This window comes from Aquarana catesbeiana, linkage group LG03 (assembly GCF_042186555.1).
Source record: "Aquarana catesbeiana isolate 2022-GZ linkage group LG03, ASM4218655v1, whole genome shotgun sequence".
NCBI classification, from domain to species: domain Eukaryota; kingdom Metazoa; phylum Chordata; class Amphibia; order Anura; family Ranidae; genus Aquarana; species Aquarana catesbeiana.
In genome coordinates this window covers 735340760-735362991 of record NC_133326.1, presented here as the reverse complement: position 1 = coordinate 735362991, position 22232 = coordinate 735340760, and the positions used below count along the sequence as shown (strand labels likewise).

The following is a 22232-nucleotide window of genomic DNA, read 5'->3' as shown; positions in this document are numbered from 1 at the left end:
TGTGTGAAAATTGAGGATGAATTGATCCGTGGTGTCTGTATCTACAGAGGTCAGTGAGGTCTCGGTCACACGTGTGTCAGTACCATGTGATTATGTGACATTTATTCAGCATTTCTAAAGCCTGATAACAGCCCTTCCATGCCTGCCATGAATATTACAATGGCAGCACACAGTGCTGGTCACACAGGAGCGGTAGCGTTGTGTCGTGTTATAAATGAAGCCGCATGTCGCTGTCATGAGACATCCACGCTTGTCAGTCGCCTCCATTCATTTTATGGCGATGTCCAATAATCGCTGGGCATTGGAGGACAGACAGCGGAGGCTCCGGTATCCCAGAATGCACTGGGAAATAATAGAGAAGTAGGACAGAGCAGCTCCGGTCACTTCTGGTTGTACAGAACAGCCATGTGGTAACTCCAATAGCTTCTGTGTGCCGGCAAAATCACCAACCAGCTGGAAATACTGAGAGTGCCAGGCAGGAAATGTGTCACTGCACAGCCAAAAACCTCTTATAATTATATATACTAATCAGCTGAACACAGAAGGATTCATCCACAAAATCCAACACCAAATACATAGAAAGAGAACTGTGCAGCACTACAAGTGAGACTCCCTAAACCTAAAAATAGGATTTTTATTTCAAATGTTTAAACAATCCACACGTGTTTCAGCACAATTATACAGGAATATTACAATGTTAGAAAAAACAATATACGTAAGATATTGTCAAGGTGCTCAATATTGCAGCATGATGAGTGAGACCACCCAAACTTTAGCATACTATGTACATGTAAAAAACCTACTTTGTTGTTGGCCACTTATGATTGGTGATGTGTAGTGACACCTCCCTTACAGGATAGATATAAAGATAGCTGTGCAGCGCTAGAAGTGAGACTCCATAAACCTAAAAGTGTTAATATTTACACATTTTAAACAAACAACACAAATATACATGATGAAGCCCCACCTAGGGCGTAACGTGTAAGGTGGAGACGTCATCACGCCTGTCAGATACACTAGGAGAGCTGCTGCTATACTGTTATGAAGGAGAGGAGGGTCGCCGGCCGCTCTGTGCATTCTTACATGGATATATTGGGATTCTATGTGAGGATATATTACATGTTGTTATTATTAATAAACTATTAATGACCCGAGTATCCCAGCTATTGTGACACATACAAATAAAAGAGATCTGGTAACAAGGCACCAAGCGGGTATTATCCTCAGACCGGGAAATCTGTCCTCCAGGGGGCAGGAGAGCCATAGTGAGTATGATGACATGGCGGCTGGTTTTCATTTTATAGAACTATTGTAATATATCCGAAATCCACATATCAGAGGAGATCATTTCCTCTACATCACTTTCTCTTTAGGCTCCTCCCACTAGAAGAACAACCCCTCCCCCGGACATTTCTCCAGCATTCTTCTAGTATTTTCAGAGCTTCATAAACACAATGAAGACACATCATAAATGTCATAGAAGTGTTACTGAGCATTGCTTCCTTCTACATAATCATCAGACGTGTGAGCGAGTCCTAAGGGGGTCTATTCCATCCTATTTCCTGCTTGTTAGGAATATGGATGGTCATTCCATATGTACATAGCCTGGTCACTGTTCTACTATAAGGGGAACCCCAAATCCCATGGATGAGATTACAAAGAGAAAGATTCCCTCAGAGAGAGGAAAAGACATGAGAAGAGGACAGGTGATGGAAGATTCTACATGGGTGAGGATGGAGGACACCCAGAGATAGAAGGAAACACTGAGAGATGGGAACAATCACAAGACGTCACATTTCCCCATCACTGCAGATCACATAGTTACATAGTTACATAGTTACATAGTAGGTGAGGTTGAAAAAAGACACAAGTCCATCAAGTCCAACCTATGTGTGTGATTATGTGTCAGTATTGCATTGTATATCCCTGTATGTTGTGGTCATTCAGGTGCTTATCTAATAGTTTCTTGAAGCTATCAATGCTCCCCGCTGAGACCACCGCCTGTGGAAGGGAATTCCACATCCTTGCCGCTCTTACAGTAAAGAACCCTCTACGTAGTTTAAGATTAAACCTCTTTTCTTCTAATTTTAATGAGTGGCCACGAGTCTTGGTAAACTCTCTTCTGCGAAAAAGTTTTATCCCTATTGAGGGGTCACCAGTCCGGTATTTGTAAATTGAAATCATATCCCCTCTCAAGCGTCTCTTCTCCAGAGAGAATAAGTTCAGTGCTCGCAACCTTTCCTCATAACTAAGATCCTCCAGACCCTTTATTAGCTTTGTTGCCCTTCTTTGAACTCGCTCCATTTCCAGTACATCCTTCCTGAGGACTGGTGCCCAGAACTGGACCGCATACTCTAGGTGCGGCCGGACCAGAGTCTTGTAGAGCGGGAGAATTATCGTTTTATCTCTGGAGTTGATCCCCCTTTTAATGCATGCCAATATTCTGTTTGCTTTGTTAGCAGCAGCTTGGCATTGCCTGCCATTGCTGAGCCTATCATCCACTAGGACCCCCAGGTCCTTTTCCATCCTAGATTCCCCCAGAGGTTCTCCCCCCAGCGTATAGAATGCATTCATATTTTTGCCACCCAAATGCATTATTTTACATTTTTCTACATTGAACCTCATTTGCCATGTAGTCGCCCACCCCATTAATTTGTTCAGGTCTTTTTGCAAGGTTTCCACGTCCTGCGGAGAAGTTATTGCCCTGCTTAGCTTAGTATCGTCTGCAAATACAGAGATTGAACTGTTTATCCCATCCTCCAGATCGTTTATGAACAAATTAAATAGGATTGGTCCCAGCACAGAACCCTGGGGCACCCCACTACCCACCCCTGACCATTCTGAGTACTCCCCATTTATCACCACCCTCTGAACTCGCCCTTGTAGCCAGTTTTCAATCCATGTACTCACCCTATGGTCCATGCCAACAGACCTTATTTTGTACAGTAAACGTTTATGGGGAACTGTGTCAAATGCTTTTGCAAAATCCAGATACACCACGTCTACAGGCCTTCCTTTATCTAGATGGCAACTCACCTCCTCATAGAAGGTTAATAGATTGGTTTGGCAAGAACGATTCTTCATGAATCCATGCTGATTACTGCTAATGATATCGTACGTATTACTAAAATCCTGTATATAGTCCCTTATCATCCCCTCCAAGAGTTTACATACTATCGATGTTAGGCTAACTGGTCTGTAATTCCCAGGGATGTATTTTGGGCCCTTTTTAAATATAGGTGCTACATTGGCTTTTCTCCAATCAGCTGGTACCATTCCAGTCAGTAGACTATCTGTAAAAATTAGGAACAACGGTCTGGCAATCACTTGACTGAGTTCCCTAAGTACCCTCGGATGCAAGCCGTCTGGTCCCGGTGATTTATTAATGTTAAGTTTCTCAAGTCTAATTTTAATTCCGTCCTCTGTTAACCATGTAGGTGCTTCCTGTGTTGTGTCATGAGGATAAACACTGCAGTTTTGGTTACTGAAGCCCCCCGATTCACTCGTGAAGACTGAGGAGAAGAATAAATTCAATACCTTCGCCATCTCCCCATCCTTTGTAACCAGATGTCCTTCCTCATTCTTTATGGGGCCAATATGGTCTGTCCTCCCTTTTTTACTGTTTACATACTTAAAGAATTTCTTGGGATTTTTTTTGCTCTCCTCCGCTATGTGTCTTTCATGTTCTATCTTAGCTGTCCTAATTGCACGCTTACATTTCTTATTGCATTCTTTATAAAGTCTGAATGCTGAGGATGATCCCTCAACCTTGTATTTTTTGAAGGCCTTCTCCTTTGCTTTTATATGCATTTTTACATTGGAGTTAAGCCATCCAGGACTTTTGTTCGCTCTTTTAAATTTATTACCCAATGGGATACATTGGCTAATGCCCTTATTTAATATGCTCTTAAAGCAAACCCATCTCTCCTCCGTATTCTTTGTTCCTAATATTTTATCCCAGTTTATGCCTTTTAGCAAGGTTTGTAGTTTAGGGAAGTTGGCTCTTTTGAAATTCAGTGTCTTTGTATTCCCTTTATGTTTCCTATTTGTGTGATTTATACTGAAACTAATTGACCTGTGATCACTGTTACCTAAATTGCCCCGCATTTCCACATCCGTGATCAGGTCTGTATTGTTGGTAATCAGTAGATCCAGTAATGTTTTATTTCTAGTTGGTGCATCTACCATCTGACCCATAAAATTGTCCTGCAAGACATTAAGGAACTGGCGAGCCTTAAATGAATGTGCGGTTCCCTCCGCCCAGTCTATGTCTGGATAATTAAAATCCCCCATTATGATAACACTTCCCATTCTTGCTGCTAATCCAATTTGTAATAGGAGATCCGTCTCCACTTCCTCCCTCAGGTTTGGGGGCCTATAGCATACTCCCAGTATTATTTTCCCCTTAGCTTTATCCCTTTGGAGCTCTACCCATAAGGATTCCACCTCCTCTCTAGCTCCCTCAGTGATGTCATCTCTCACATTCACTTGTACATTATTCTTGATATATAGGCATACCCCTCCCCCTTTTTTACCCTCTCTATCCTTGCGGTATAGGGTATACCCTTGAATGTTTGCCAGCCAATCATGAGAGCTGTTGAACCAGGTCTCTGAAATTCCCACAAAATCCAAATCCTCCTCGTACAACAGTATCTCTAGTTCACCCATCTTGTCCGCCATGCTCCTGGCATTGGTGAACATGCCACATAGTTTAGACCGGTCGCATATTGTCCTCGTATTGGGTGTTTCGAGATTGCAACTAGGACTTGCTACTATACTCACCTTGTGTTTTTGTGCTTTGGTTAACCTACCACTAATGCCCCCAATACTAGCCTCTGGAATATCTTCCGCGCTGGCTATCACTGTCTCTGGACCCTCCCCCCCATCGCCTAGTTTAAAAACCCCTCTAACTTTTTGGCCATCTTCCTTCCCAGCAGATCTGCACCCTCCTCATTTAGGTGCAGTCCGTCCCTTCTATAGTACCGGTTACCAACTGAGAAGTCGGCCCAGTCCTCCAGGAACCCAAACCCCTCCTTACTACACCAGCTCTTCAGCCACTTGTTTACTTCCCTAATCTCCCTCTTCCTTTCTGGTGTGGCTCGATGTACCGGTAGTATTCCTGAGAATACTACCTTGGAGGTCCTTTTCCTCAATTTAGCTCCTAAGTCCCTAAAATCGTTCTTTAGGACACTCCATCTGCCTCTGACTTTGTCATTGGTGCCAACGTGCACCATGACAGCCGGGTCATCCCCAGCCCCTCCCAGTAATCTGTCCACAAGATCCGTGATGTGCCGAACCCGAGCGCCCGGTAGACAACATACTGTTCGGCGCTTCAGGTCTTGGTTACAGATTGCCCTCTCTGTCCTTCTAAGAATTGAGTCCCCTACCACCAGAATCTGTCTTTCCTTTCCCTTTGCTGCCCCCCCACTCTCACTGGAGGAGTTCTTCCCCCGGCAGCTAGGAGAGTCCCTCATCTCCAGCAGTGCTGGTCCCTGACTGGTTTCACCAATGACACTCAAAGTAGCGTACTTATTGGGATGCTCCAGTCCTGGATCGGCCTCCCTGGCTTTTCCCCCTCTACCCCTCCTGACTGTCACCCATCTACTCTTTGCTAGTGCCAGCACCTCTTTGTCTCCACCCGTCTCTGTGCTGGCCCCTGCCGGCACCTGCCGTGTACGTTCCTGGCTCTCCTTTAGTATGGAGGGACTTCTCAGTGCTGACAGTTGCTTCCCCAGATTCAGAACCTGGGCTTCCAGGGAAACAATGTGCTTACATTTTGCACAGCAGTATTCGCCCTCGATCTGATGATCAAGGAACGCATACATGCGGCAAGATGTACAAAGAGTCGCCTCTCCACACCCGCCGGGCATCGTACCTATTAAATTTAGTGAGGATTTGGGGATTTTACCCTGTCCAAATTACCTAACAGCTAGCTTCCTGGCACTAATACTCAAGACAATACACAGGTACACAACAAGACAATACACAGGTACACAACAAGACAATACACAGGTACTCACAGACCTACGTGCAATCGCAGAACAGTCGCAGACCTATGTACACTCGCAATACTCAAGTATACAATACACAAGTACTAACGATCCACACACACTACTCAGACAACACTCATGTACTCACACTACACAGGTACTATGACCCCTGTTATAATCTCCTGTTTTAAACTCTGGTTTTAACTCACCACTTAGAAAAGTTCCACTTGGTATAAGTTCCAGCAATCTCCCAATGAGCAGGCTCAGGATGAGTCCTACACACAGTTATATAGACTGCAGGCACCTGTGAGCAATCACCCCTCCCCCTACTTAATAGCCTGAAGGAACCAAAGAAGAAAAAAAAAAAAAAAAAAAAAAGCTATTTAAAAAGTGACAGAAAAGGCTAATTGAAAAGCTAAAAGGAAAAGCCCCAAAAATGCTACCCAGCAAACAAAAAGTAAAACTTGTTCACTCTCCGTCTGGTTTTCACACATTTCTCTTACTCTAATTCCTGAATTTTACTCTCCGGGTTCATCAGAAAGGAAAGAGAATCAGACTTCCTTTTATATCCTGAAGAGGAGGAATCTTCTTCTTCTGCTTTGTCCTCTACCGGACAATCTTTACTGGAAATAGTACAATTCACAAATCTAAAAGCCAATAATGAGATAATAATTAGCACCAAGAATAACAATGTAAGACCCAACATTTCCCTTCCACATGGCTGCCTTCCCTCTGGCTCTACAGTCTTATACTGGACCTGATGAGGACTTCTCAATGGTGGCTATAAGTGGTCTTTAAAGTCACACTCCAGACAAAACTTAAAGGAGGCCCCTGATATGTATATGGGGTTTCCGGCCTTCCTACACAGGGGTCTCCATTCAGCTTCTGGAAAATCCTGGAGCACCACTTTGGTTCCAGATATAAAATGCAGTCCAGACATTCCCATCTCCGCCCACTTCTGCAGACAATTGGCCCCTCCAATGTTGGGATGATGATGTCACACCCCTGACATTATTCCCCTCCCCCAGATCTCTGAACATGAAGCTTTCCCTCCAAATGTTCTGTGTGATAAATGGTATAATTGGGGGGCAGGGAAAGGGTTAATCCGATGTAAATGATGTGATTGGTAGAAGGTGATATGAGGGAACCACCATTTAGCTCTGGTTCACACAGCACAACATGAAAGTCGCAGCCACTTCCAGCTTGACTTTGCTCTACAACTTCCCGGCGACCAGGTGTGACTTCAAAGTGACTTTACTGAGAAGCATTCCTATGTGACTTTGATGATCCGTGTTTATAGCGTGTTTTATCACATGACAAAACATGCGTCTGATAACTGTGATTGGGGCGTCATTAACAATCAGGCTGCATTTACATCTGCATGATTCTGAATGCACATCAACCGCACAGAAATTGTGTGCTTTGCGGCACGTTTCAGAAATGCGCTGCGACCACGCATCACGCTTGTACTGCAAAAATGGCAAGGCGAGCATGATGCATGTTTCCAAAACGTGTGGCAAAGCATGCATTTTCCTGCAGGTTGCCAGGCATTCAGAAACTTTCAGACGCCAACGAATGGTATCGGAAGTGCAACGTGTGTTGGCGCACATTTTCAAATTGCACAGCAAAGCATGCGTTTTCTTATGGGTTGCGTGCGTTCAAAAACATGAAGAGGCAGATGAATGGTAATGCAAGTGTGATGCGCATTGCCACACAAAACACGCAGCAAAGCATGCGTTTTCTTGCGGGTTGCTGTCAGTTGTAAATACGTTACCATTCATTCACATCTGTACATTTCCAACTGCACAGCAACCTGCAAGAAAATCCATGCTTTGCTGTGCGTTTTATAAATGGGCTACAATGTGCGTCACACTTGTATTATTATTCATTTCCTTCTGTACATTTTTGAATGCATGGCAGACTGCAAGAATACATGTGCTTTGCTGTATGTTTCAAAAATGCACAGCAAGGAGCATTGCTTTTGTGTTATCATTCATTTACATCTGTGCATATGTGGCGTACGTTGCTGTGCATTTTTTAGACGTATGAAAAAGTGCACATTTTCCTTCCTGGGCTGCCTCGTATTCGGAAACACGCAGATATGAATGTCGGCTAATTGTTAATGACACACCAATCACAGTTATCAGATGCATGTTTTGCTGCCAAGATGCATGACGCTCCATGACTGAGAAGATTCTTGATCTACTTTGGGGTGTTTGTTGCATGTAGGGCAGAACATTCCAGTGAATGGGCTCCCTATACACAATGTGTGCTTACACATGAAAAATACACAAATAATGGAAGTGGGAATGTGCGTTTCCGCTACACTCAGGTGTGACTGGGATGTGTTGGGAGGAAGATTTTAGGCAGCAAGGATGACCAGGGGGGAGAGGTGAGGGGTAAAGAAGCCTCAGAAGTCGCAGCAAAGTCTTAAAGATTCAGACAAATGTACGACTTTCTGGTGATTTTATATTGAAGTCTATGGGAGTCGTGCAGCACAAGAATCGCCCAAAAGTAGCGCAGGAAGTATTTTCTTTTGTTGCAGTGACTCAAATCGCAGCAATTGAGACAACACCCAATAAAATCTTTGTGTTTTCACCTGACCTGTGACTTTAAGTGTCAGAATGTCGCTGGAAAATTGCTGTAGTGTGAACCAGGGCTTAGGGCTGAGGAAAGTGTGAGTTCCCAGGACTTCTAACAAGTGTGGTAGATGGAGAACATGTCTGATAATCACTGTTATACTGTATGCAGGTTCCTGCCCATTCTCTGAATTCAGTTAGGATATCCTCACACTCACTTACCCGACCTTCTGACTCCTGTGTAGGAATGGAGATAGAAGTTTCTGGCACTCTGGACCCACAGTGAGAGAATCAAAATGTAAAGACTGAAAACTTTCTCTCTTCAAAGACTTCAAGCAATAGTTCAGCTGCTTGGAATAATTCCTGTTGATCCACAAGTGATCAGTACGTGAGCCCCACAGCTCCAAATCTGTACAACCAGACATGACGCTCCTAATGAAGTCCTCATCCTGAGTCTCATACAGACAGAAGATGGTCTCAGTACAGAAAGTCTGATAACTGCCCTTCATGGCCCATTCTATCATTGCAGGTTTGGCTCGGAGTGAGATGGTGATTCCTGTGCTCTCTGAGAATGTCTTCACCGGTTTTTCATTAAAGAGACCAAACAGGAATTGTACAGATAATGCTAAATGTGGGTAATCTGAACTGAGGTCATCGAGTGATTTCCCTTTACAGATCTCCGGGAGGAAAGTACTTTCCATAGACTCAGACCCATCATCCATCCCATAATACAGAGCAGCAAGGAACTCCTGTACACTCAGGTGGATGAAGCTGTAGCAGGTTTGGTTGCGGACGTCCCAACGAAAGATGTTCTCATCCAGAAATACAGACTCCACCTCATCCAGAGAAAGTCCATGTCTTTCTAGATCTTTCTTCTCAAATAAGATTTGTTGGTTCAGAACTCCCTGATTGGCCAGAGCACACAGCTTCTTCAGACAGGTTTGTTTCCTATCTACAGACTGCTCCTTATTGCTGTGATGGGTTAGTAAAACCTCCAGGTAGAGAAGGTAAATTGAAGTTGTTGTATGACACCGAATTGAATCCAAATCTTTTTTTATTTCTTGTTTCATTACAGTGCAAACAATCCAGCATTTGATGGGGACGGCACACATGGTGTACACAACGTCATTGTCTTTTATTATACTGAGAACCTTGTCGGCATCTTCTTTATTTCCAAAGAATTTATGGACATATTCCTCTCCACTGTCCCTTGTAAATCCCTGGATTTCCACATTGCGAGAATCATCGATGAATGTGTTAAGTTTCTCCATGGCCAGTGACCTTGTGGTGATGATCAGATAAGATTGTGAGAGAACACGTCTCCTGAGCAAGCTTTGGAGAATTATTTCTTTGTGGGTTTCCATAGAAATGTCAAGACAACCCTCAGATTTCTCCTCCAGAGTCCACCTCAGTTCATCAAACCCATCAACTATGGTAAGAAGTTTTCTCTGACTTCCAGGATCCTTCAGAATAGACACCAGGTCCTCTGAACTCAGTATGCAGGTTCTGGATAAAAGTCCCACAAGACTTATGTTTCCAGGGATGGTGTTGATTTCTCTACAGCTCAGATAAAACACAAAATCAAACTTGTCTTGGTGGAGATGCCCAGAGGCCCAGTCCAGCATGATCTTCCTGGAGGTCATTGTTTTTCCAATCCCAGCAGGTCCTTGTAACACCACAATCTCAGGGATGAACCCATATTCATCAGGGTCAAAGAGGGCCTGGATTGTGGTTGGGGATCTTTTCTCCATGATCTGTATATGTCTTCTTCCTGAACTCTTTAGTTCTTGTTCTTTTTCCTCTTTATTCTGGGGTCCATTTATCATCAATAACTTGGTGAATCTTTCCTGTAGATGAACAGCCTCCCCCATACGGGAATTATATTCTGGAATCCTCTGGAACTTCTTTTTCATAGACTTTCTGTGTTCCTTACTGAAGTCTTTATGAGAGAAGGGAGAATATTTTATTCCTGATACACACATGAAATAGTATTTATAAGACAGAGTTAGGAATATTGTATTATAACCATAAACCCAAAGAATGGACCCTAATAGAAGATATCCCATGAAATACAGGAGGACTGTGGAAAACTATGGACACATCATCCAGATCAGAGGAGTAACTAGAACATTCAGGGCTCCTGTGCAAGAAGCCATGAAGAGTCCCCCTGACTATTGGTGCCATTTCCTATGGTCCCAGGGCCCTCCCCTACAAGACTGGTGCTCTTCCCTCTGAGGCAGGGGCCCTTTCCACTTGTTCCTGTCATGGGATCCTTTAAAAGCCCTGGTTCAGACTGCTGCGACTTATCATGTGACTTGCAACACAAAGTCACATGACAAGTCAAAACACATTACTTTCAATGGGTGCTGTCCTAATCAATGTGACTCAAGTCGCAGCAACAAATAAAAAGGTTCCTGCAATACTTCTTTGTGTCTTTGGTGCAATTTGAGTGCCATAGACTACAATCTTAAATCACAAAATCACAAACAAATCACAAGGAAATTGCAAGCAATTTGCGCAACTTTGGGATCACAGCAGTGTGAACTGAGCTCATGTTCTGCAGTGGGCCCCCTTCCTGCCATCTTGGCCCCCCTACAGTGGCAAAATGCCAGTCCGACCTTTGCAACCCTGGTCAGGGCCGTTTTTAAGGCAGGTCAAAAGGGGCAGCTGCCCTGGGCCCTGTCATTGTTGTGGGGCCCAAAGCAGCTGCCTCATACTTGCCAACTATCCCAGTTTAAATTCCCTTGTCCCTTGAAGTTTTAGTCCTGTGCTGTGTCCCGATATCTCAATGTGAAGTGCTGCTACTAATGCTGCCCAGCTCTGCCCTTTTGTGGTGTACAGATGACTCACCTGCAGACCCTGTGTTTACATGTAAATTACCGGCATTCATATGTAAATAGAGCCGGCCGGTGGCATTGATATGTATATCATGCCCCCCTGAGGTCATATCCACAGTAATCTCTAGCAGCCAATCAACAAGCAGAAATCATGTGCTGTAACCTCTAGCAACTAATCAGTGAGCCGTAATGTGTGCTAAAACCTCTAGCAACCAGTCAGTGAGCCGTAATGATACACTGTAACTTCTGGCAACCAATCGCAATAGCTGCCTGATCTGATTCAGTAAACTGATTTTAAGTCTAGCTGTATTTATTTTGCAGCTGCTCTCTCTCCTTGTACAGGGTGTCTGTTTTGCACCTGCTTATTGTTTGTCTCAGAGCAGGTGGAGAGCAAAACTGCATGGGGGGCCCAAGAAAAGTTTTGCCCAGGGTCCAATCAATATTAAAGGCAGCCCTGACCCTGGTAGTTCCACCAATGACCTAGATTACAATAAAACAAAATGTTCATCCAGAAGAGATTTCATATGAAATGTGGATGTCCTACTAACCTGATAATCTGTTGTCATATATCATCTTCTTCAGTTTGGCTGGAAATAAGATTAGGGAAGTGATTAGTCCTGACAAACCTCTGAAATGTATAAAATAATAACTAAGAGAGTAATTAGTGTAGCAGATCCTCCCAGACACCATCATCCCACCAACCCTCTGTAGATTGGAGTCTCTCCTCCTCCAGGTGATGGGGAGTGTCTTTGTCTGCCTGGTAACATCTCAGCACATTGCAGTGACATGTGACCATGGTGGGGGACCAGAAAAGACCCCAATTCTCTATGCAGGTTTACAGGCACACAGCTAGAATCTGGAGCCTTGACTCTTCTTTCTGATGGAGGTTTGGGTGGATGCATGGGGCACAAGGCTCAGAACCCCGAGCAACAATCATGAGGGTCTCCTAGGAATACAGCTATAAATATGGAGGTTCTGTATAATAGACAAGTGGCTTTGATTGTATTGCTCTCCCCGGATGCTGAGTGATGTTATTGTGTTATGGTGACTGACTGCCAGCCTCCTGGAGAAGTGTTACTCTGCTTCCCTATTACATTGTTCCGGAACTCTGTAGCCTTTTCCTTCATCCACAATTTTATACCCAAATGTATTTTATTCTGTAAACTCCATCAGTAAAGATTGTTTAACCCCTTAGTGACTGAGGGAAAAACAAATGTTAATGCCTGAACACAATTTTTTTTTTTTTTTTTTTCACATAAAAGTTTATTAAAGTATTAAACTGGTATACATACATTTCTGTATAACAAAAGTTGACAATGTATTATAAAGTACAATACAGCGGGTAATCCAAATAAGTACAGTTATGTTGTCTTGAGTAACAGTAACAATGGTTTGCAAACATATAGAGAGACCAGTTTCTCAATTATGACTTCTAGTGATGTCACAGGCAGGACGTAAAGCGAGCCCAAAGTCATGCCTCAAGTCCTGTCTCTATAGAGAGCTCGATAATTGCTGTATGGTTTACCATTTTTACAAAAATGTACTCTAGGTCTTATTAAAGGTGAGGATATGATAAGTGAAAGGAGAGAAATTACAGAAAATACTAGAGAGAAATGGGAAATGTGGATAAATAAAAATTAAAAGAAAATAAATAAATTAAAAAAAAAAAAAAAAAAAAAAAAAGGGAAAGGGGTTTATTAAACTACCGAAGGAGGGTACCTAGGGATAGTAAGCCATGGTGAGGAACCAGAGAGAGACGGCCCAAAAATCCCCTGCACCCTGCTCAGTGGGGAGTATAATTAGACAAAAAACAAAGAAAAAAAACAGGATTAGGTTAACTTAAATTAAATTAATTAAAATTAGATTGTGTACAATAACGACACCAAATAAAAAAAAAAGAAAATAATGCAAAGTGGAATTATATACCGTATAATGAGGAATATGCGGACAACAGAGAAATATCCGTTGTCTTAGGTATTTAACGTTCTGTCTCGGTATATATATGTAGAATGGTTATCCCAGAGAGGGGTAAGAGAGGGAGTAAGAAATTAGTTTAGAGAAATAAGAGTGGAGAAGATCTAGGTACTTCCTCCTCGGGCAAAGCAGTATGCCCTGGAGGATCAAGTTTAGTGTGGATCAATGGGCACAATCGATACCCACCATGCACACTATTGTGGGTTTGGGGAAGGAACCCAGCGAGGGGGACCCCTGAGAGCAAACACCTATCCACCTGTATCGCGGATATCCGAATAGTCTGTGGAAGGTAGGTGTTGTTCAACAGTAGGTGAACCAAGCCTGGCCAGACTACGGCCTAATAGTCTCATTTAAAGTGCTAAAAGGTCTGTTCTGCACTATAAAACAAGTTAAACAACAATAATAAGAAAAAAAGGAAAAAAAAGGAGAACTCTGTAATAACAGTCAGCTATCAGTAGGCTCATTCCTCTAGCCACCCTGTGAAGCGGTTATGACTTGCAGATTAAGGGTTAATTATTAGCTTTTTCCTGTAATTATGGCTGTAGCAGGAAGTCCGCTCCAAAAAAAAAAAAAAAAAAAAAAAAAAAACCCCTTATCTGTGCATTCAGATAAGTTATGCATGTTGAGATGGTTATACTTAACCGAGGACCATACATGACCATGGGATGTGTGGGTAACTCAGCTCAAGTCGGGTCTGTTAATGACCGGGTTCGAGGCATAAATAAAACATGAAAAAGAGAGAAAAAAAAGAAGTAAAAATTCTCAAAAATAAGCCAAGCCGCTTGTTTTAGGGGCTGTCCATGGAACAGTGGTGGATATGATTTTCACAGTTATGGCTATGTGTCGGAAAGGCTGATGCTGTTATGCTCGTTCTTCCATCATGCTTCCATCAGGGTGTGCGCGGCTGCGCGGTGTGCCACTTGACTGCGGGTCAGAACGAAAGTGCTTCTGTTTCTTTGTATGCTGTTTTTCGGGTGTATTAAGAGGAGAGCGTAGAGGGCTCCGAACTTGGGGTGTGATAATAAACTCTTGGTACCAGTCCGGTAGCTCAATTACTCCAAGTTGGAGTGCATCACAAAAATCCGGGAGGTCTTCTGGCGTGCGAAGCGTATGTTGTCTACCATCAGAAGTGACCAATAGGGCGAAGGGAAAGCGCCAAGTGTATCTGATCTCTTTCTCCCTCAGTTTATCCAGTAGAGGTCGCAAGGCCCTGCGGTTTTTCAAGGTGATCTGAGATAGATCCTGAAATAGTTTAATGCATTCTCCATTAAAAATGATTTGGTCATTTCTGCGGGCTTTAAACATTATCTCCTCCTTGAGTGCAAAGCTTTGCAAGCAGCAGATTATGTCTCGTGGGGGTAAAGTGTCTGGACCCCTGGCTCTTAGGGCTCTATGCGCCCGCACGAACTCGATTTCTGTGTCCTCAGGCTTTTCTAATAGGCTGTTGAAAACTCTCTGCAAGACTGAGGGGATTTGATCAGTTAAGACCGATTCAGGGATTCCGCGGACTCTTATATTATTGCGTCGACCTCTGTTGTCGAGATCCTCTAAATGCCTATTCATTTCTATGAAATGGCGTGCATGGGAGGAAGTAACTTTATCCAGTCTATGGATTCTAGTGTCCCTCTGCTTCCCTGCTGTTTCTTCAGCGGCCATCTTTTCTTGTAGTACTAATAGGCTGGTTTTGAGGTCTGTGATTGCAGCAGAAAATGAGGCCTTTATGTCGGCTGCGAAGCCTGACATGTCCTCATATGTGAGGGGGTGCCCCGCTCGTGAGCTTCTCCTACCGTACTCCTCTGCTGCCGACTGAGAGTCCTCACTGAATTCATCGTCCGCGTGCACCGGCGCCATCTTGCCCCCCTCCGTGTCTTTCAGAGCCGCGGCCTGGTTCCTGAAGATATCAGAAATATCCCTCCCAGCGCATGAGGCCATGGATCTCCGTGATCGGGTGTGATGAGGGTGTTTGGTTTGTCTGCTCATCCTCTGTGCTGAGTGCAGAAAAGACGTGCTTGGGCCTAATGTCTGGCGGAGCTCTGGAGTTAAGCTGCCATCCTCGCTGCGCGCCAAGCCACGCCCCCGCCTGAACACAATTTTGCAACTTTGACCCATGTTAGTAAATCTGTACATATCATCACAACTACATTTTGCATCCAGGTGGATTATACCGTGTTCATTTCAGGACAAATTGAGCTTCTTTTGGTAACACCGGCACAAACACTGTTAGTTGTGGTTTGTACCCGTAGTACGGCCTAAAAAACATTGCACACATTTTACTTTTTTTATCCTACCTAAAAAACCTGACACTGATACTAATTTAGAAAATGTTTTTTAACCGGTTCCTGACCGGCTCACGCCGATATACATCAGCAATTTAAGGAGGGATATCGTTGTTATGACAGCAGCTACTATAACCCCGGTATTCTCTTCTTCAGTGAGTGGTCCGGTTTCCGATAAAAGCGATCTCTGTGGCGGATTCGCCGCAAGATCACTTTTATCAGCGGCGGGAGAGGACCCCCCTCCCGCCGATCTCTGGTGCCCTCCTCCGCTCACCAAGGCCATTGGTAGCGGGGGAGGCGATCACATCCGCTCCTTTGTGTGGTATGGAGCTGAGTGAGGGGAAGATGGCCCCCACCCGTCTCCATACTATTGCAGGGCGGAAGCAACGTCAAAACATCACCTCCGCACATAGCGCTTAAAGAGAAACGTTTTTAGTTATTTTTTATTGCATTTAAGTGTAAATATGAGATGTGAGGTCTTTTTGATTCCAGATCTCATATTTAAGAGGACCTGTCATTCTTTTTTCTATTACAAGGGGTGTTTACATTCCTTGTAATATGAATAAATGTGACACCATTTTTTTTAAAAGAACAGTGTAAAAATAAAAAATAAAAGGTAAAATAAATAAGAAAAAAAATATGTAAACGCGCCCGTCCTGCCAAGCTTGCGTGCAGAAGCGAACGCATATGTGAGCAGCGCCCACATAGGAAAACGGTGTTCAAACCACACATGTGAGGTATCTCTGTGATCGGTAGAGCGAGAGCAATAATTCTAGCCCTAGACCTCCTCTAACTCTAAATATGCAACCCATAGAATTTTTTAAACCTCACCTATGGAGATTTTTAAGGGTAAAAGTTTGTCCCCATTCCACAAGCGGGCGCAATTTTGAAGCGTGACTTGTTGGGTATCAATTTACTTGGCATAACATTATCTTTCACAATATAAAAAATTGAGCTAACTTTACTGTTGTCTTATTTTTTAAAGTGTATTTTATCCAAAAAAAAAGTGCGCTTGTAAGACTGCTGCGCAAATATGGTGTGACAGAAAGTATTACAACGACCGCCATTTTATTCTCTAGGGTGTTAGAAAAAATATAATGTTTGGGGGTTCTAAGTAATTTTCTAGAAAAAAAAAATGATTTTAACTTGTAAAGACCAAATCTCAGAAAGATGCTCGGTCCTTAAGTGGTTAAAAAGAAACCTACCCAAAATACACTAACCCTGACCCCTAACATGACTTCTGACCTTTGACTCTGAAACTAAATCTGGCACTGACCCGGATCAAACTTGATCTAGCTATTTTTTTCTTTATTGGAAAGAACACAATGGGGGTTATTTATGAAAGGAAAATCCACTTTGCACTACAAGTGCAAACTAAAAGTGCAAAGTGCACTTGAAATTGCATTGAAAGTGCACTTCTAGGTGTAGTCGCTGTAGATCAGAGGGGGAAATGCAAGGAAAATAAAAAACAGCATTTTAGCTTGCGCATGATTGGATGATAAAATCAGCAGAGCTTCCCCTCATTTCAGATATACCCCTCAGATTTACAGTGACTGCACTTCCAAGTGCACTTGTAGTGCAAAGTGGATTTGCCTTTCGTAAATAACCCCCAATGTATGATATATAATATATCCTGTATGTATACAATGTATTATATAATATATCCTGTATGTATACAATGTATTATAGAATATATCCTGTATGTATACAATGTATTATATAATTGATCCTGTATGTATACAATGTATTATATAATGTATCCTGTATGTATACAATGTATTATATAATGTATCCTGTATGTATACAATGTATTATATAATGTATCAAGTATGTATACAATGTATTATATAATGTATCAAGTATGTATACAATGTATGATATAATGGATCCTGTATGTATACAATGTATGATATAATGGATCCTGTATGTATACAATGTATTATATAATGGATCCTGTATGTATACAATGTATTATATAATGGATCCTGTATGTATACAATGTATTATATAATGGATCCTGTATGTATACAATGTATTATATAATGGATCCTGTGGCAACCTTAAGGCTGGGGCTCTTCTCTCTGAGGCAGGGGCCCTTTCTTCAGCCCATGGCCCTCTCCGCTTGTTCCTGTAGTGGGGCCCTTTATAAGCCCTGGTTCAGACTGCTGCAACTTATCATGTGACTTTTAACACAAAGTCACATGACAAGTCAAAACACATTCATTTCAATGGGTGCTGTCCTAATAAATGTATCTCTAGCTCCCTCATCACCTCATCACCTCCTCCCATATCCGCCTCCGGGACTTCTCCCGAGCCTCGCCCATCCTCTGGAATTCCCTACCCCAATCTGTCAGACTGTCTCCAAATTTATCCACTTTTAGGCGATCCCTGAAAACTTTCCTCTTCAGAGAAGCCTATCCTGCCTCCATCTAATAACTGCACTATTTTCTCCATTAGCTCATCCCCCACAGCTATTACCCTTTTGTTTAACTTGACCCTCCCTCCTAGATTGTAAGCTCTAACGAGCAGGGCCCTCTGATTCCTCCTGTATTGAATTGTATTGTACTTGTATTGTCTGCCCTAATGTTGTAAAGCGCTGCGTAAACTGTTGGCGCTATATAAATCCTGTATAATAATAAATAATAATAATAATAAATGTGACTAAAGTCACAACAACAAAGAAAAAGGCAATACTTTTCTATGACTTTGGTGTGATTTGAGTGCCATAGACTGCAATGTTAAATCACAAAATTGCAAACAAGTCACAAGGAAATTGCAAGCAAGTTGCACAACTTTGGGATCACAACAGTCTGAACTGAGCCCATGTTCTGCAGTGGGTCCCCTTCCTGCCATCTTGGCCCCCCTACAGTGGCAGAATGCCATGGCCCGGTCTCAAGTTCAAGTTGCACAACTTTGGAATCACAACAGTCTGAACTGAGCCCATGTTCTGCAGTGGGCCCCCTTCCTGCCATGTTGAGCCCCCCTACAGTGGTGGAATGCCAGGGCCCGGTCTCAAGTGCAACCTTTGAGACCCTGGTAGTTCCACCACCTGTCCGGACTACAATAAAATGAAAATGTTCATCCAGAAGAGTTTTCACATGTAACGTGGATGTCCTACTAACCTGATAATCTGTTGCCATGTGTCGTCTTCTTCCGTTTTGCTGGAAATAAGATTAGGGAAGTGATTAGTCCTGACAAACCTCTGAAATGTATAAAATATATATATAATATAAGAGAGTTATTAGTGTAGCAGATCCTCCCAGACCCCATCATCCCACCAACCCTCTGTAGATTGGAGTCTCTCCTCCTCCAGGTGATGGGGAGTGTCTTTGTCTGCCTGGTAACATCTCAGCACATTGCAGTGACATGTAACAATGGTGGGGGGACCAGATAAGCCCACAATTTTCTATGCAGGTTTACAGGCACAGACCTAGAATCTGGACCCTTGACTCCTCTTTCTGATGGAGGTTCAGGTGGATGCATGGGGCACAAGGCTCAGAACCCCGAGCAACAATCATGAGGGTCTCCTAGGAATACAGCTATAAATATGGAGGTTCTGTATAATAGACAAGTGGCTGTGATTGTATTGCTCTGCTCGGCATGCTGAGTGATGTCATAGTGTTATGGTGACTGACTGCCGGCATCCTGGAGAAGTGTTCCCTTTTACATTGTTCCGGAACTCTGTAGCCTTTTCCTTCATCCACAATTTTATACCCAAATGTATTTTATTCTGTAAACTCCCTCAGTAAAGATGGTTTAACCCCGTAGTGACTGAGGTGAAAACAAATGTTAATGCCTGAACACAATTTTGCAACTTTGACCTGTGTTAGTAAATCTGTACATATCATCACAACTACATTGTGTATCCAGATGAATTATACCATATTCATTTCAGGACAAATTGAGCTTCTTTTGGTAACACCGGCACAAACACTGTTAGTTGTGGTTTGTACCCGTAGTACGGCCTAAAAAACATTGCAGACATTTTGCTTTTTTTATCCTACCTAAAAAAAACTGACACTGATACTAATTTAGAAAATGTTTTTTAACCGGTTCCTGACCGGCTCACGCCGATATACGTCGGCAATTTGAAGAGCGATAAAGTTGTTATGGCAGCAGCTACCATAACCCTGGTATCCTCTTCTTCAGTGAGCGGTCCGGTTTCCGATAAAAGTGATCTCTGCGGTGGATTTGCCTCAAGATCACTTTTATGGGTGGCAGGAGAGGGCCCCCCTTCCGCCGCTCTCCGGAGCCCTCCGCGGCTTACCAGAGCCATTGGTAGCAGCAGAGGCTCCCATGTGTGGTATGGAGCTGAGTGAAGGGAAGATGGCCCCCACCTGTCTCCATACTATTGCAGGGTGGAAGCAACGTCAAAAAATCACTTCCGCCCATAGCTCTTAAAGAGATTTAAAAAAAAGATTAATTAAGTTAATCTCCCTACCTACGCCATCTGACGCTGGTGGGCTGATCACGGGCATCTGATGTTCGACATTTGATGCATGGCCGGTCCGCTCAGTGGTGTTATCTGGCGTTTCATCTGTGCTCATCTGCAGCTATCCCTGACATCACACACCGGTCAATGCCGGTCAGTGCCTGCCTCTATCTGCCTTCTACCTACTGATCTCGTCCCGCACCGGCTGTGCTTTGCTGTGCTCGCTGTGTTTCGCTGTGTTCTCCCCGGCCCCCCCTGCCCAACATCGGATACATCGGAAACTTCGGATTCCTGTCAGCACCTGCAAGTACCCACTAATTCACCTGTTTCTGTGTGCTGCTGTGTGCTGTGTGTTGGGTGCTGTGGAGGTGGAGGTACAGGACTGCCGTGACTGCCGATACTAGCACTGCCCGCTGTGGAAGCAGAGGCGGGGGTGGCCTCCTGCATCTTGTTCTGTGCCTCCTGTATCTGGTGCACTGCCGTTTGATACGTTTCAAATGCTAAATGATACAAGATACATGCCATAGGATATATTAAGTACTATAGGATATACTGTGTCACCTGGACTGGATTGCTAACTGTTAACTAACTGCTAACTAGTGTTAACTAGTGCTAACTGCTTACCATCTGCTAACCAGTGCTGTATATTTGCCATACTATATCCTGTGCCACCTGGACTGGACTGGGCTGTTAACTAATGCTGACTAGTGCTAACGAATGCTAACTAGCACTAATTACTAACTGCTAATTAACTGCTAACTAGTAATCGTCTGCTAACCAGTGCTGTATATTTGCTGTATATCCGCCATATCTGCCATACTATACTCTGTGCCACCTGGACCAGACTGGGCTGTTAACCATTGCTAACTAGTATTAACTGCTAACTGCCTGCTAACCAGGGCTGTAAACCTGCTGTAAATCTTTTTTTTTTTTGGAACAATATCTCTATAACTCTTTCCGCTGCAACGGAAGGAGATGCCAAGGGGCTCTTGAGCAGCCAGGAAAGCGATTGGCACAGGTCCTGTCACATGAAGCGCTCTGCTCACCGGTTTCTACCCTGTGCGACCACTGGCAGGCTCAGTATCCCAAAGCCCTGCGACACCCGCGGCTCTGGTGCTGCTTGGGCTGCCCTCAGAGCCCCCTGAGTCTCACCAGGGGTCTAGTTTTGTAGACAGCCGGGAGCCGCGAGACTCGTCAAGTAAAGCTGAGCTCCATGGTCTGGTGCCGACCACTGAGGGGGACAGAGAGGGTGTGTTGCAGCCTTCTGGACTGCTGAACGCAGCTTCTCGGGGCCCGCATTCTCCGGCCGGAGCCGAGGACGGGAGGGTACCAGACCTGGGCTCACAGATCTTCATACAGACCACCCGCTATTAAGCACAGGAGATCCATACAGATACCAATATGCAGACGGGGTTATTACTTGATGAATCCTCAGGTCAGGAAAATCAGTTTACATACCAGTTAATACAGAAATCTGCATCTTGTGCTCGGGAGACTATACCAACAGTATCTAAAGAATTATCTGAGACAACTGGTACAATTGGTGCAATTGGTACAGCTGGACCTGCTAGATCTGTTGTCCCGGCTGTGCTGTCCATGCCGGTTGAACATAGTACAAACGCTTTTTTATCTACACTTTCTACTAAGGCAGATATGGACAGCATTACTGTCACGCTACAGCAAGTACTTAGAGACGAGTTCAAGGAGATCAAAGAGTCATTGCACAGCCTGACCTCTAGGGTAAATTCTATTGAACAAACCCATACTGCAGCTGAGCAAAAAATAGAAATCCTGGAAGCTAAATTAACTGCACAATCACATCTCTTACATACTATGCGACTCCAACAGGACAATTTAGAAAATAGGAGTAGAAGTAATAATCTTAAAATCCGGGGAATACCTGAGTCCATAATTGCTAAAAATCTTCACCCTACGGTCATTGCCATATTAAACAAAATTTTAGGGAGGGAGCCGACAGTGGACATTGAGCTGGATTGAGTTCATGGGATACAGGGTATGGCTCCTTTGACAGATGGCAGACCAAGAGATACCCTATGTAGAGTGCACTTCTATATTAACAAAGATTATCTGTAAGGCATGGTCTTTGGGTACTATCGATTAAGAAGGAGCAACTATACAGATTC

At 43.6% G+C, this 22232-nt stretch overlaps 1 protein-coding gene across 2 annotated transcripts in view; it reads right to left on the bottom strand.

Moving 5' to 3' along the window:
* Window positions 1-22232, bottom strand: part of LOC141133850 (NACHT, LRR and PYD domains-containing protein 3-like) — a 267114-nt gene that overhangs the window by 99779 nt on the left and 145103 nt on the right. The window contains exons 4-7 of one of the 2 annotated variants that reach the window (XM_073623429.1): window positions 18779-18817; window positions 11955-11993; window positions 8792-10508; window positions 6494-6637 (exon numbers count right to left, since the gene is read on the bottom strand). In XM_073623429.1, the coding sequence (XP_073479530.1) occupies window positions 6494-6637; window positions 8792-10508; window positions 11955-11993; window positions 18779-18817 (1939 nt within the window). The remainder of the gene's footprint in view (window positions 1-6493; window positions 6638-8791; window positions 10509-11954; window positions 11994-18778; window positions 18818-22232) is intronic. The other variant, XM_073623430.1, reaches the window with a different exon arrangement.